Below are 11,783 nucleotides of genomic sequence, written 5' to 3' on the forward strand. Positions count from 1 at the left end.
CTTGAGTCTCTCTGTCCTTGCCCGGATGATGAGGAACCTTCTACCAGATTGCAGAGGTTGGAACAGTTTGTTGCCAGGATGGGACGGGTCCTTCAGTATCTGCGCTGCTCTAGTCCGGCATCTCCTGGTGTAGGTGTCCTGAAGCGGGGGGAGAGCAATCCTGCAGCAGCGTTCTGCTGTACGGATCACTCTCTGGAGAGCTTTTTGGTCCTTCACACAGCTGTTCCCAAACCACGATGTCATGTTCTGTGTGAGGATGCTCTCCACAGCGCCTGTATAGAAAATCCTGAGGATCTTTTATTTCACAATGTAGTTACACAAGAGAAGGGAAAAAGTCACACTGGTTAGACCTGTTTCAGTTGTTTAGCTCCCATCCTGTCAGCATCAGCACTCTTTTACCAAAACGTTAAGCCGAAGTTTTCGAAAAGTGTGACTTTTGTCAGAAAGCTTGACGGGTTGGCTAAGGCTATGTCCACACTAGCCCGGATAGATTTGAAAATGGCGGTTTCGTCTGAAAACGCTCTGGGTCCACACTAGCAAAGACGCAGGAGGTGAAAGGGATGGCTTCGCAGTATACTGCAAAACAAGCTCAAACCACCCACCTATCTGATATGCAATATCCTCTTAGTACAATAAACTTAAGAGGATATTGCACCTCATACCAACTGTCAACGTGCAGGTGTTTGTGCTCATACGCTGTGTTTGGTTTTCATCAAATGCGGTGTTTTTGCATTATAGCCAAACATCACTTTGGTCTTCTGTAACAAGGAAATTGTTCCAGAAATCTTGTGTTTGTTCAGATGCAACTTTGCCAACCTAAGCGATGCTGCCATGTTCTATATAGAGAAACCTGTGGAGTTTGAGATGCAGCTCTTCCATGTTTTGCAGTTTCTCTGAGCATTGCACGGCCTGAGCTATGGCTGAATTTACATCTACTCCTGGCGATGTGTTAACACACACCTGAATGCTCCAGACCAGCAAACTGGCAAAACTTTTGCTTTCATGGAGGCGTTCATGCTCGCTGATGATCAGTTATCGAATGTATTTGATTAGCAGCATCGTGCTGCTATTTGCTCTCTACTTCCCATGGAAGCAGTAAGGGTGCACTGAAGGTTTTACAGGCCAGTCACCTGATTTCCTCTTTAACCTTTGTCTACTCATGTCCTTCAAAAAGTTTACAATTTCTAAGCCAGTTTTTTTGTTCTGTGCAGCTGCGTTGCTTTTGTCATGTATTATGCATTTAACCTCTTTGTTTTCGAATCTGCTATCAGCAAACCGTATGGTGGTGATATCCTGGGTATGCCAAACCTGGTTCATAGCACAGGCCCTAGGCTAAGTTCAGACTACAGTCTGAGTGAAACAACAAACACAAAGCCGTAAATGGATGTATCAGATAGTAATCAGTTTATTTCCAACTAATACACACACAAAAAATCACCTTGCAAAACATATTAATGACATCAAGACAAGATGGCAAAAACAATCATAAATACAAACCTGATCCAGATCTCAATATGAACACATGAAGAAAGAAAAAGCAGCTAAAAGGCTCCAGTGTGTTTGTGTGGGCATTTCTGAGAATACAGCAGGAATGTAAAAACAGAAGAGAAACTGAAGAGCTTTGACAAACTAACAGAAAATATCTGGGATTCACCTTTGGCTCACAGCTCTAGGCTAGGAGAGCAGGACAAATCTGATTCCATTTCTGAGTCCTCTAAGCTAAACGCTTGTTACTGAGTAGACGAATAGTAAATAAAACTATAAACATGGACGTGTTCGGCTTGCATCATCAGTAACATCCCCGCGCGCTGATACTGCACCTCTGTCGTCTTCTTGACATCCAAATGTTTGAGTTGGTCTCCCAGTTTGTATGAAAACCTGAATCTCTCTACAGCAGTGCTTCTCATAGCGCAACAACAACAAAGATCACCAATAAAAAATAATGTGGGGGCCACCACCTCAGCCTCCTCCTCATAGCCTCCTATGGTATAAAGTTTTAAATCACAGGTGATTTTCAGAAAAGCCGACCAAGCCTTGTTCTCGAGTTATTGTATTTGCAAACAACAGCTCACCAGCCTTTTATGGGTGAGGGTTAAAAAGGATAGGAGATGAATTAAAAAAGGTCAGCGAGCAGCATCAGAAAACACTTTTTTCCTAAAATAAAGTTGTTTTTCATGGTCATTCATCGTTTGAGAATCACAACTTTAAAGTCTCTCTCTGCATAGACTTTGTTTGTTACATGCAAAGTCTGTGTAAAGATGCAGATTGGCAGAAGTAAGATTGGACAAAGCGAAAATGTGAATGCGTATCCACAAAACTTCTGTGAAAAATTCACTTCACACTATGTTGAAAAAGCTAATCAGCTGATCATCATCAGTGACATCACTTTCCTGATGTCACAGACAATAAGAAATGGAGGACAAGCATTTGTATTCGCAATTTACAGATAGGTGGAGCGGCAAGAATCGACTTCACTCGGAGTTTGGAGAAGAAACGTCCAGGATGTAGCGTGTTTCATAAACGTAAGAACCACTCCTGTCTCTAATAAATAAAAACTGACGTTTAGGCCTGAAACTATGTAGAAACAAATGACCTAAAACTGGGAGGATGCTAGATGTTAGGAACAATATCAGTGAGATGGAATCCTGAGAAGTCAGGTATTACATACTACCTTATGAGGTATGACCAAAAAGGCCTGAGAACGAGTCTATAAAATAAAAACAACCCGACCATATTTAATATGAAACAATCTCTTGGTCAATGTCATCATCTCAGACACATCCAGGTAGTGTTTAGCAGAGCAGCTATTTTTAGATGTCTTGCTGGAAGCCCTGTTCTGACCCCTTTTTCCACATTAACAGACCACCAGATTTGCACTTTTCAGCTTCCCACAAATTAAAAACAGTTCTGGCTTATGTCGACACAGTGAAGGAGACAGAGGAAGCTTAGTACAACAGGACCTAGCAGGGCTTTCATGAAGCAATCTAAAAATAGCTGCTGCCTTGAAAACAGTCTAGAAGTGCCCAAGAAGATGACCTTACATGTAAATCAGTGACGGCTTTTTATTTTTAGGGGCTCATTCCTGGAACTTTTTGGTTACCCCACATATATGTGAATGCAGCGCTAGCCCTATGTAGCAGTCGCCCCCTTCAACCTGCAGTTTCTAATGCGAGATTCAATCACTGTAACGGAAAGGTTTATAAAAATAAGTTAAAAACATTTTAAGCCCCTTTGTTTAGCATCTCCAAGCAGCCTACAAATATCATAAATGGTTTGTTATAGACTATAAAGTAGCTGTAAGGAAATTTGAAGTGTCCTTATATTACAGCTCCAGATGTGCAGCAGCAGCAGTCTCACTGCAGCCACTTACAGATATTAGTTATTAAACACATAAATGAACTCATCCGTCCTTCAGGGGCAAAAGTCTGATTTTAGAGTAATTTCCTGTTTAAAACTGCAAATAGAAACGCCACATGTTCCCGCCTCTCACAACTGATTGCTTCATTAAAGTGAACTCTTAGTGTAGTTTGGCATCGCTGGGTGTCTGTCACCACTTGATGAAGACGAGAGCAGCGAGTGCGGCGTAGCCGATGATGAGGAAAAGCACTTTGAGCAGCCGGTCCTGTTTCTCCTCCAGCTCCCGGGTGAGGATCTCAAAGAAGGTAACAAACAGGAAGGTTCCGGCAGCGAGTCCCTGCAGCACCACGGACACTATGCTGCCCGCCAGCGTCTGGGCCGACTCTATGCCCATTCCCACCACCATGCCCAGCGGAATCATCAGGCTGACTGTCACACCCAGCTTGGTGGCGTCCTTCATGCCGAGAGATGCCTTAGCTACGCTCACCCCAAGGGCGATGGCTGCCAGTGTCTCATGCACAGCCACGCCCAGAAAGAGGCTGCCCAGCTTGGCCCCGTCCTCCTGCAGGCCGAGCGCCAGGCCCTCGAATGCGGAGTGTGCGGACAGAGCGAGGACCAAGCTGACCAGCCGCAGAGGACCCGCCCCCGCCAGCTCGGCCGGGTTGAAGTGTCCGTGGTGGTGGCCGTGGGAGCGGTGACCGCCGTTGCTCGGTGAGCCCCGTGCTGAGGAGATAAAAGGGGTATCATACTCAGAGTCGCTGCCGGCCTCGGAGCCGCCGGCGTTGAAAGTCTCGAGGTCGATGAAGGATGGCTTCTCCTTCCTGAAGGTGAGGACAGCCTGCTCTATAAAGACGGTGAGGAAGAAGCCGAGCATCATCATTGTTTCAGCCAGAGGATAATCGCTGCTGATCTTCAGCTGCTGGAACACATCGACCACCTGAAGGCGCAAAACGAAAACCACAACAATAAGCAGATAAAACTTCATCGTTATCTTAGTATTCTGAAACAGGACATCCTGAGGGAGCAGTTGCTATGAAATACCAACGACAACACAAACCATCAGAGCAAAGTCTTTGCTCTGGTGAGAACATAAGTTACAAAATGAACTTTGTGTTTTGTTTAATCAGACTAAGACTTGAAAGTAGAGACTGAGCCCATGAACTCATCTGGAAAGTTTGGCTTCACTTTTAAGAATGCAAAGTATGTGCAAGGTGAGAGGATGTGTGTTTACCTTATCTCTGACAGTAGGAAGCAGAGCATTGAAGCATGTTGCGAGGAACACGCCCCCTCCAAATGAATTGCACAGAGACAATGGCCTCCTGTATCTCTGTGCTCTATCACAGTCAACGAGCAGGAGACGTACTGGGACCAGCACACCAGCCAGCATAAGGCCGAACAAGCCCAGCAGGCCAAGCAGCTTGGCCACCAGGATCTGCATCCTGATGCTTCAGAGACACTAGAGCGAACGGAGCGGTGAACACAAAGTCATCTCCTGTCTGCTGCTTCTGACGGGCTTTACTGGAGCTGCTGGGACATCTCTGCTGGTTTTAGTGGAGGAGACACAGGCAGATGTTGGTCTAAACACAAGAAATAAACACATGTTGCACTGGTCTGTGCTGGAAGAATGCATCTAAAGATTATGACCGACAAATATCCCCCATATATATTTCACATCTTTCTTATACCTTAATTGGGGTGTTCATCTTTCTTTCTTTAGTTCAGTGAGTCAGTTTAGTATCAGGACATTCATGTAACATTAAGTCAGCTAAACAGAGACGAATTAAACATGTTACTAACAGCAAACTATTATAAAATAACTTCTCATCTTTAGGTTTGGATTTTCTTTCAATTAAAAAGCAATACAGAAGTTTGACATTTTATAGAGGAAGGTCAGAGGTCAAAGCCAGAGCCCCTGAGCAAGATGAAGTTACAGGTTAACCGGTGTTGAATTCAGTAAATGTTCTCATTTCCATCATTATTTTCCATGGCACCTGGTTTCATTCTGACCAGCTTTTAGCCAGAGACTTCCTGTTTCAATCATCAGAGATGAGCTCTGCAGTTGTTCTTTGTACCGCTCCCTTACAAAGAAACCATGAAATAAACAAAATGTCAGCAGGTCCAATCTTGTCATTATTAGTACAACATTAAATCCACCATTTCAAATCATTTTAAATAAGTTATGTATTATTTATAGAACAATGCTAATTTTTCTGTTTAGGTGTTCAGACAAAGTCAGCCACGTGTTCTAGCGGAGTACATTCATTAGAATGATTAGAATTTAAATAAATGCTCCTGTTCACGTGTATTAATACTACTTTACTGTTATTGTTATGACATGAGGTTCAGTTAGATTTGCACAAAAACAGAAAAGTCCTTCAAAGACCTGCTTTTTAATTTCACAGCTTAAATACATTCAGCCGTATTTTTCACTTTTATTTGAGTAAATAAGTTGAATCTGTATTTCATCTTCTACCAGTTTAAAAAAAAATACAAGTATCTGTACTTCTAAATGAGTGAAGAATGTATGTAATTATACCATATGGGGAACATATAAAAATATAGAGTTTATGCATTACCACCACCTGGAAGTCGATATTTTTGCATATTAATATAATTTTAACTCTTATATCAAATCTTATATTAACTTTCGAACACTTTATGTACACCCCAACTTACACTACCATTAAACTAATCAGAAGTATAGTACAGTGAAAATAAAACTGAAATTTAATTTACTTGAGAGTTTCTTTGTAATGGAGCAACACAAAAAACAGCTGCAGAGGTCATCTCTTATGTACTGAACAGGGAACAGGAAGTCTCTGGCTAAAATCTGGTTGGATGAATCCAGGTGCAGATGTATCACAGCTTAATCTGGTTGGTTTGTTAGAGTCTGCATTGTTCTTTTGTGAGACAATGCCAACAGTTAAATGCCTTTTTGGTGCCTTTGGAGTTTATTTCCTGGTTTGTCATTATTTCCTCCTAAAACATCAGGTGTATGATACACCCGTTTTATCCTCACCAGTTAATCTGAATCACCGGCGCTGTGCCAAAAACGTGACTGTCTGTCACAAAAGTATTGCTGACATTTCTATACGTTTTCTATGTTTAATGCTGTATTATTACTTATTTTGGTAAACAGGCTGACATCAACAGGATTTACAAAGGGGTTATATGTATAACAAAGAAATAACCTGTTTTGAAAGACTGTAATATTGTACCTACTTTGTATTCTACATTAATTTTAATTCAGCCCTATTTGGGTTCCTAAAATCCTTCCATAGAACTGCTTTGTTACATTTGTCGCCATTCCTGCTGCACTCTTGGCCACATGTTTTACTTTTTAATCTCAATCTCAATGAGAATTATCACCTGAGTTGTCGCCTTAACACCAAATAGCAAATATGAAACAGTGGCTTTGCAGGTCACCTAAAGCAGGGGTGTCAAACTCAAATACACAGTGGGCCAAAATTCAAAACTGGAACAAAGTCGCGGGCTAACGTTAATATTTATTGAAATATATTTATTCCTCCAGATATAGGAATGAATCTTTTCTTATGGACTCAAACACATTTTGCTAAAAAACTGAATATGGAACAAGCAAAGCAAAGCTTAATACTAAACAAAATATATATTAGCTGTATAATACCAGTAGGCCAGCTCTGATAGTAATTTGGTATGGCTTCGCGGGCCAAATGTAATTAGGCTGTGGGCCAAATTTGGCCCGCGGGCCAGAGTTTGACACCTATGACCTAAAGCAACACCTGAGTTTAGACACCACTCGTGCTATTAATACATTAACTATTATCAAATATCGAATTTACAAACTTAAATATAGCGTTTCGGAAAAACTGTTACTGAGGGAAAAATGATCTGAATGTTAGGTCATTTGTATTGTCATATGTAATCAGAAGGTTGTGGCAGCCATTAAAACGCGTTGTTGTCGCCTTTGACACAGTTACTACCTTTAGTCAGAACACAAACACCGCGAGCTCTCCCATTGTGGAGATTACCCCATTCACCGGTTTTCTGTCCCACTGGTTTTATCCGTTTTTTATTTGTTATATTAATATATAATATGATGCGGGAGAAAAACATGTCAAACCACCAAGCGGAAATACATGTTACTTCCGGTGGGTAATTTCATAATAAGACAACTGGGTCCTCCTTTACGTCTGACAGTCTAATCAATTTGTATTTATTATTGTAATTCAGCGTCACAACTTGTAATCACGTCTTTGGTCCCATTTCATCAAGTGTGTAATACAAAGATGAAAGTTTACACAAGGCAAATAACCGCACTGTTTCCGTGCGAAAACTGTCTAACAGCGGCTAACTTGACGCTAGCATTAGCTTTCTGTCATTTGTTCATGGGGGGCTAAAGAGGCTAACAAACCGGTGTGGCGCTCAGGTAGGGAAAGCAGTTGTTTTCCTTTGCTGTTCACGCTTAACAGCGGCTTTAGCTCCGAAACAACAAGATAAACCGCAAATATCACTCAAACACCGTGTTTACCTGTTAGAACATCCGCTCTCATCTACTGCAGGTGCACAATAATACTTCCGCGTTTACATCACGCAACGCAACCCCCCCCCGGGCGTGATGACGTAGTCCACAAACAGGGTGACGTGCAGCGTCCTGGCGTGACAAAGGATGGAGACGCACGACCCCTGAAAGGACCAGCCGAAGGAAAATTGTTTTAACGGATTTTTAAGTATGATTTTTTTTTTCCTGTCCATACATTTTTTTTTAAACATATTCCGTTATATGAAAAATATTCAAATTTGATATACGTGTAATTTCTTTAAGGTTTTCAAAAGTGCTAAATATTGTGTCGACCATGTTGTTATTGTTTTCGATTGGTGTGAAATTAGGTTAAGAGTAGTTATTGAATAAACTGGACTTCCTCTTTTTTCTTTTTATTCCTTTGAGTCATGAGAAATGGCCAAACTCTGCCATTCCTACTTCGGGTTTCCTTCTCACTATAATTTCTCCCCTCATAAATGTGTATGTTTTCCTGTAAATATATATTTCTTTCAATATTTTTTTTTAAGTCAACCCATCTTACATTTGACACTTAATTAATTAAATCATCTAGTCCAGTGTTTTACTGGACTCAGTAGACTTCTACTTTTGGAACCAGCGTTTTCTGTTTTTTCTGGCTCTTGATTTGTCTTCTTGTGACTTTTTTTATTCATCAATCCATCCATCTTCATCCGCTTTGTCCGGGGCCGGGTCGCGGGGGCAGCAGCCTAAGCAAAGAGTCCCAGACCTCCCTCTCCCCAGCCACCTCCTCCAGCTTATCCGGGGGAATACCAAGACGTTCCCAGGCCAGCCGAGAGATGTAATCTCTCCAGCGTGTCCTGGGTCTGCCCCGGGGCCTCCTCCCGGTGGGACATGCCTGGAACACCTCACCCAGGAGGCGCCCAGGGGGCATCCTTGTCAGATGCCCGAACCACCTCAGCTGGCTCCTTTCGATGTGGAGCAGCAGCTGCTCTACTCTGAGCCCCTCCCGGATGGCCGAACTTCTCACCCTATCTGTAAGGGAGAGGCCAGCCACCCTTCGGAGGAAGCTCATTTCTGCCGCTTGTATCCGCGATCTCGTTCTTTCGGTCACTACCCACAGCTCGTGGCCATAGGTGAGGGTAGGGACGTAGATCGACCGGTAAATTGAGAGCTTCGCTTTTACACTCAGCTCCCTCTTCACCACGACGGACCGGTGTAGCGTCTGCATTACTGCAGCTGCAGCCCCAATCCGTCTGTCGATCTCCGGCTCCCTTCTCCCATCACTCACGAACAAGACCCCGAGATACTTGAACTCCTCCACTTGGGGCAGTAACTCATCTAGGGCTGCCACAAACGATTATTTTGATAGTCGACTAGTCACCGATTATTTCTGCGATTAGTCGACTAATCAGATCATCCATTGGATGTAAAACTACAGCTTATTGCACCAGCAGCATCTGCTCTTATATAACTATCATTAGCTTACAGCTTTAAGTGTTTAAGGTCTGTGCTAACTAAAAATAAAGACAAGATGATAGTTTATTACATTTTAATGAAATTTGCAGATTGTTTCGGTGAAGTTTAATAAACTCCTTGCTTTCTAAAATATAACAGGACACCGGAGTAAATTCTCCAGCATCTCACACTTCTGATGATCAGCTGTCTGCTTGAGGTTTATTCAGCTGTGTAAAAATTATAACTTTAATCTCAGCCAAACAGGAACAAATAAAATACTGAAAAAAGCCAAACAATAACATTTTTAAGTTATCTAAGTGACTTATATATCATGTTTAACCTGAGTAGCGAAAGACTGCGGTGGGTTTGAAAACGATTTGCTGGGAGTCCGGTGTTCTCACGGCTCTAGTTAGCCTAGCCCCCGGCTAGCTATCGAGCTAGTGGGTAACAGACGTCTCCGAAAACGTCAGAGCGCTTTTGAAAATATGTGGTGTCTTGATAAACTGAGCAGATATTTGAGGTTTGCACAGCTACATTCTCGCCTGAAAATATGTTAAACGTTTATTTTGTGACCCAGAAAGAATAATAAGAGTAATATTAAAACTAACTAGCTGCCGCCATTGTTGGAAACTAAGCTGGGCTGCGCTATGAATTCTGGGACACAGCTGCTGCTTCTTCTTCTTCTTCGGGGTTTAACGGCAGCTGGCATCCTTGTACATGCAGTGCTGCCATCTTCTGTTTCAGTCCGTTATTACACTCTTAAATCCTGCTATTATTCCTGCGTCTTTTGGGATCTTACAAAGCTTCAAACGACGCGTCGACTATTAAATCAGTCGTCGACGATTTTGATAGTCGACGTAATCGTGACTAGTCGACTAATCGTGGCAGCCCTAAACTCATCCCCGACCCAGAGTGGGCACTCCACCCTTTTCCGGCTGAGAACCATGGCCTCAGATTTGGAGGTGCTGATCCTCATTCCCGCTGCTTCACACTCGGCTGCGAACCGTTCCAGTGCGAGCTGGAGGCCCTCACCCGATGAAGCCAACAGAACCACATCATCTGCAAAAATCAGAGATGAGATTCTGAGGCCACCAAAGCGAAAGCCCTCCGCCACTTGGCTGCGCCTAGAAATCCTGTCCATAAAAATTATGAACAGAACCGGAGACAAAGGGCAGCCCTGGCGGAGCCCATCACCCACCGGGAACGAGTCCGACTTATTGCCGGCAATGCGAACCAAGCTCTTGCAACGGTTGTATGGTCGAATGGCCCGTAGCAATGGGCCAGACACCCCATATTCCCGCAACACCTCCCACAGGACACCCCGAGGGACACGGTCGAATGCCTTCTCCAAGTCCACAAAACACATGTAGACTGGTTGGGCAAACTCCCATGCACCCTCAAGTATCCTGTGTAGCATGTTGACCTATGTTTGTATCAGCCACTAGATGGCACTGTGTCGCTGCAATGTGTGTAATTCACTGGCGAGCAAGAAGCTTCAGGGCAAGGGAAAAGAATAAGAAATAAAGTGGAAGCGGAGCAGAGATCAGTGTGTGCGTGCAGTTAATAAGAAGCTCGGTATACATACAAAAACAACACATGGTGTCAGAGTAGCGGATTCTACGCAATCCCTCGCCGTCGGACAGCGCAGACATGGAGGCTTACGGCGTTCCCACACCGCGTATGGATTGGGACTCCAGCAACCTGCCCGAGGCATGGCGGCGTTTCAAGCAGCACGCCGAGCTAATGTTCGCTGGTCCTCTTCGGGGGAAGGAGGAGGCAGACAAATGCAGCTACCTTCTTCTATGGGTCGGTGAGAAAGGACGGGACGTCTACAACACGTGGACGCTCACGGCAGACGACTCCCGAAAGCTTCAGACGTACTACGATAAGTACACTGATTATATCATACCGAAAGCTAACCCAATCTACGCCCGATATAAGTTTCATGAAAAGATGCAGGGTGAAAATGAGACATTTGAACAGTTTATTACGGAACTGAAACTACTTGCTAAAGACTGTGGGTACCCAAATACAGATGAAATGGTCAGGGATCGCATTGTATTTGCCACTAACTCGCCACACGTCCGAGAAAAGCTACTCAGCCAAGGCGCAGAGCTCACGCTAGAGAAAGCTATAGATATAGCACGATCACACGAGCTAGCAAAGCAGCAGCTAAAAACTATGGGTCACTCCAGGGGCCAAGAAACTGTGCACGCCATCGGCAGGAAATCACACAGACAAGAATATCAAACAAGAAGCGTGAGACCAAAAGAACACGCTAATGCAACACTAAAAACGTGCAGCTATTGTGCCGGACAACACAGTAATAAAGACACCTGCCCAGCAAAAGGGAAGCAATGTGCAAAATGCAAGAAAATGAACCATTTTGCGAGAGCATGCAGGTCAAGACTCCCTTCGCAGACAAAAGCCCACCTCAAATCAGTACACACTGTGAGAGAGAACATAGAAA

At 43.5% G+C, this 11,783-nt stretch overlaps 1 protein-coding gene across 3 annotated transcripts; it reads right to left on the bottom strand.

Moving 5' to 3' along the window:
• Positions 1-1,381: 1,381 nt before the first annotated feature.
• Positions 1,382-8,052, bottom strand: LOC146693043 (zinc transporter ZIP3-like). 3 transcript variants are annotated; one of them, XM_085433383.1, is made up of 3 exons: positions 7,868-8,052; positions 4,589-4,895; positions 1,382-4,294 (listed from the first exon to the last, which is right to left on the bottom strand). In XM_085433383.1, the coding sequence occupies exons 2-3, from the start codon at positions 4,793-4,795 to the stop codon at positions 3,548-3,550; spliced, it is 954 nt and encodes a 317-aa protein (XP_085289509.1). In that variant the 5' UTR covers positions 4,796-4,895; positions 7,868-8,052; the 3' UTR covers positions 1,382-3,547. The 3 variants fall into 3 exon arrangements, with proteins under 3 accessions (XP_085289509.1, XP_085289508.1, XP_085289507.1); XM_085433382.1 differs by having other exon boundaries at positions 4,589-4,898; XM_085433381.1 differs by having other exon boundaries at positions 4,589-4,934.
• Between the last annotated feature and the right edge of the window lie 3,731 nt (positions 8,053-11,783).

This window comes from Copadichromis virginalis, linkage group LG15 (genome assembly GCF_057382275.1).
Source record: "Copadichromis virginalis isolate Kocher_CV1m ecotype Utaka linkage group LG15, C_Virginalis_male_GT1.1, whole genome shotgun sequence".
In the NCBI taxonomy this organism is placed as follows: Eukaryota; Metazoa; Chordata; class Actinopteri; order Cichliformes; family Cichlidae; genus Copadichromis; species Copadichromis virginalis.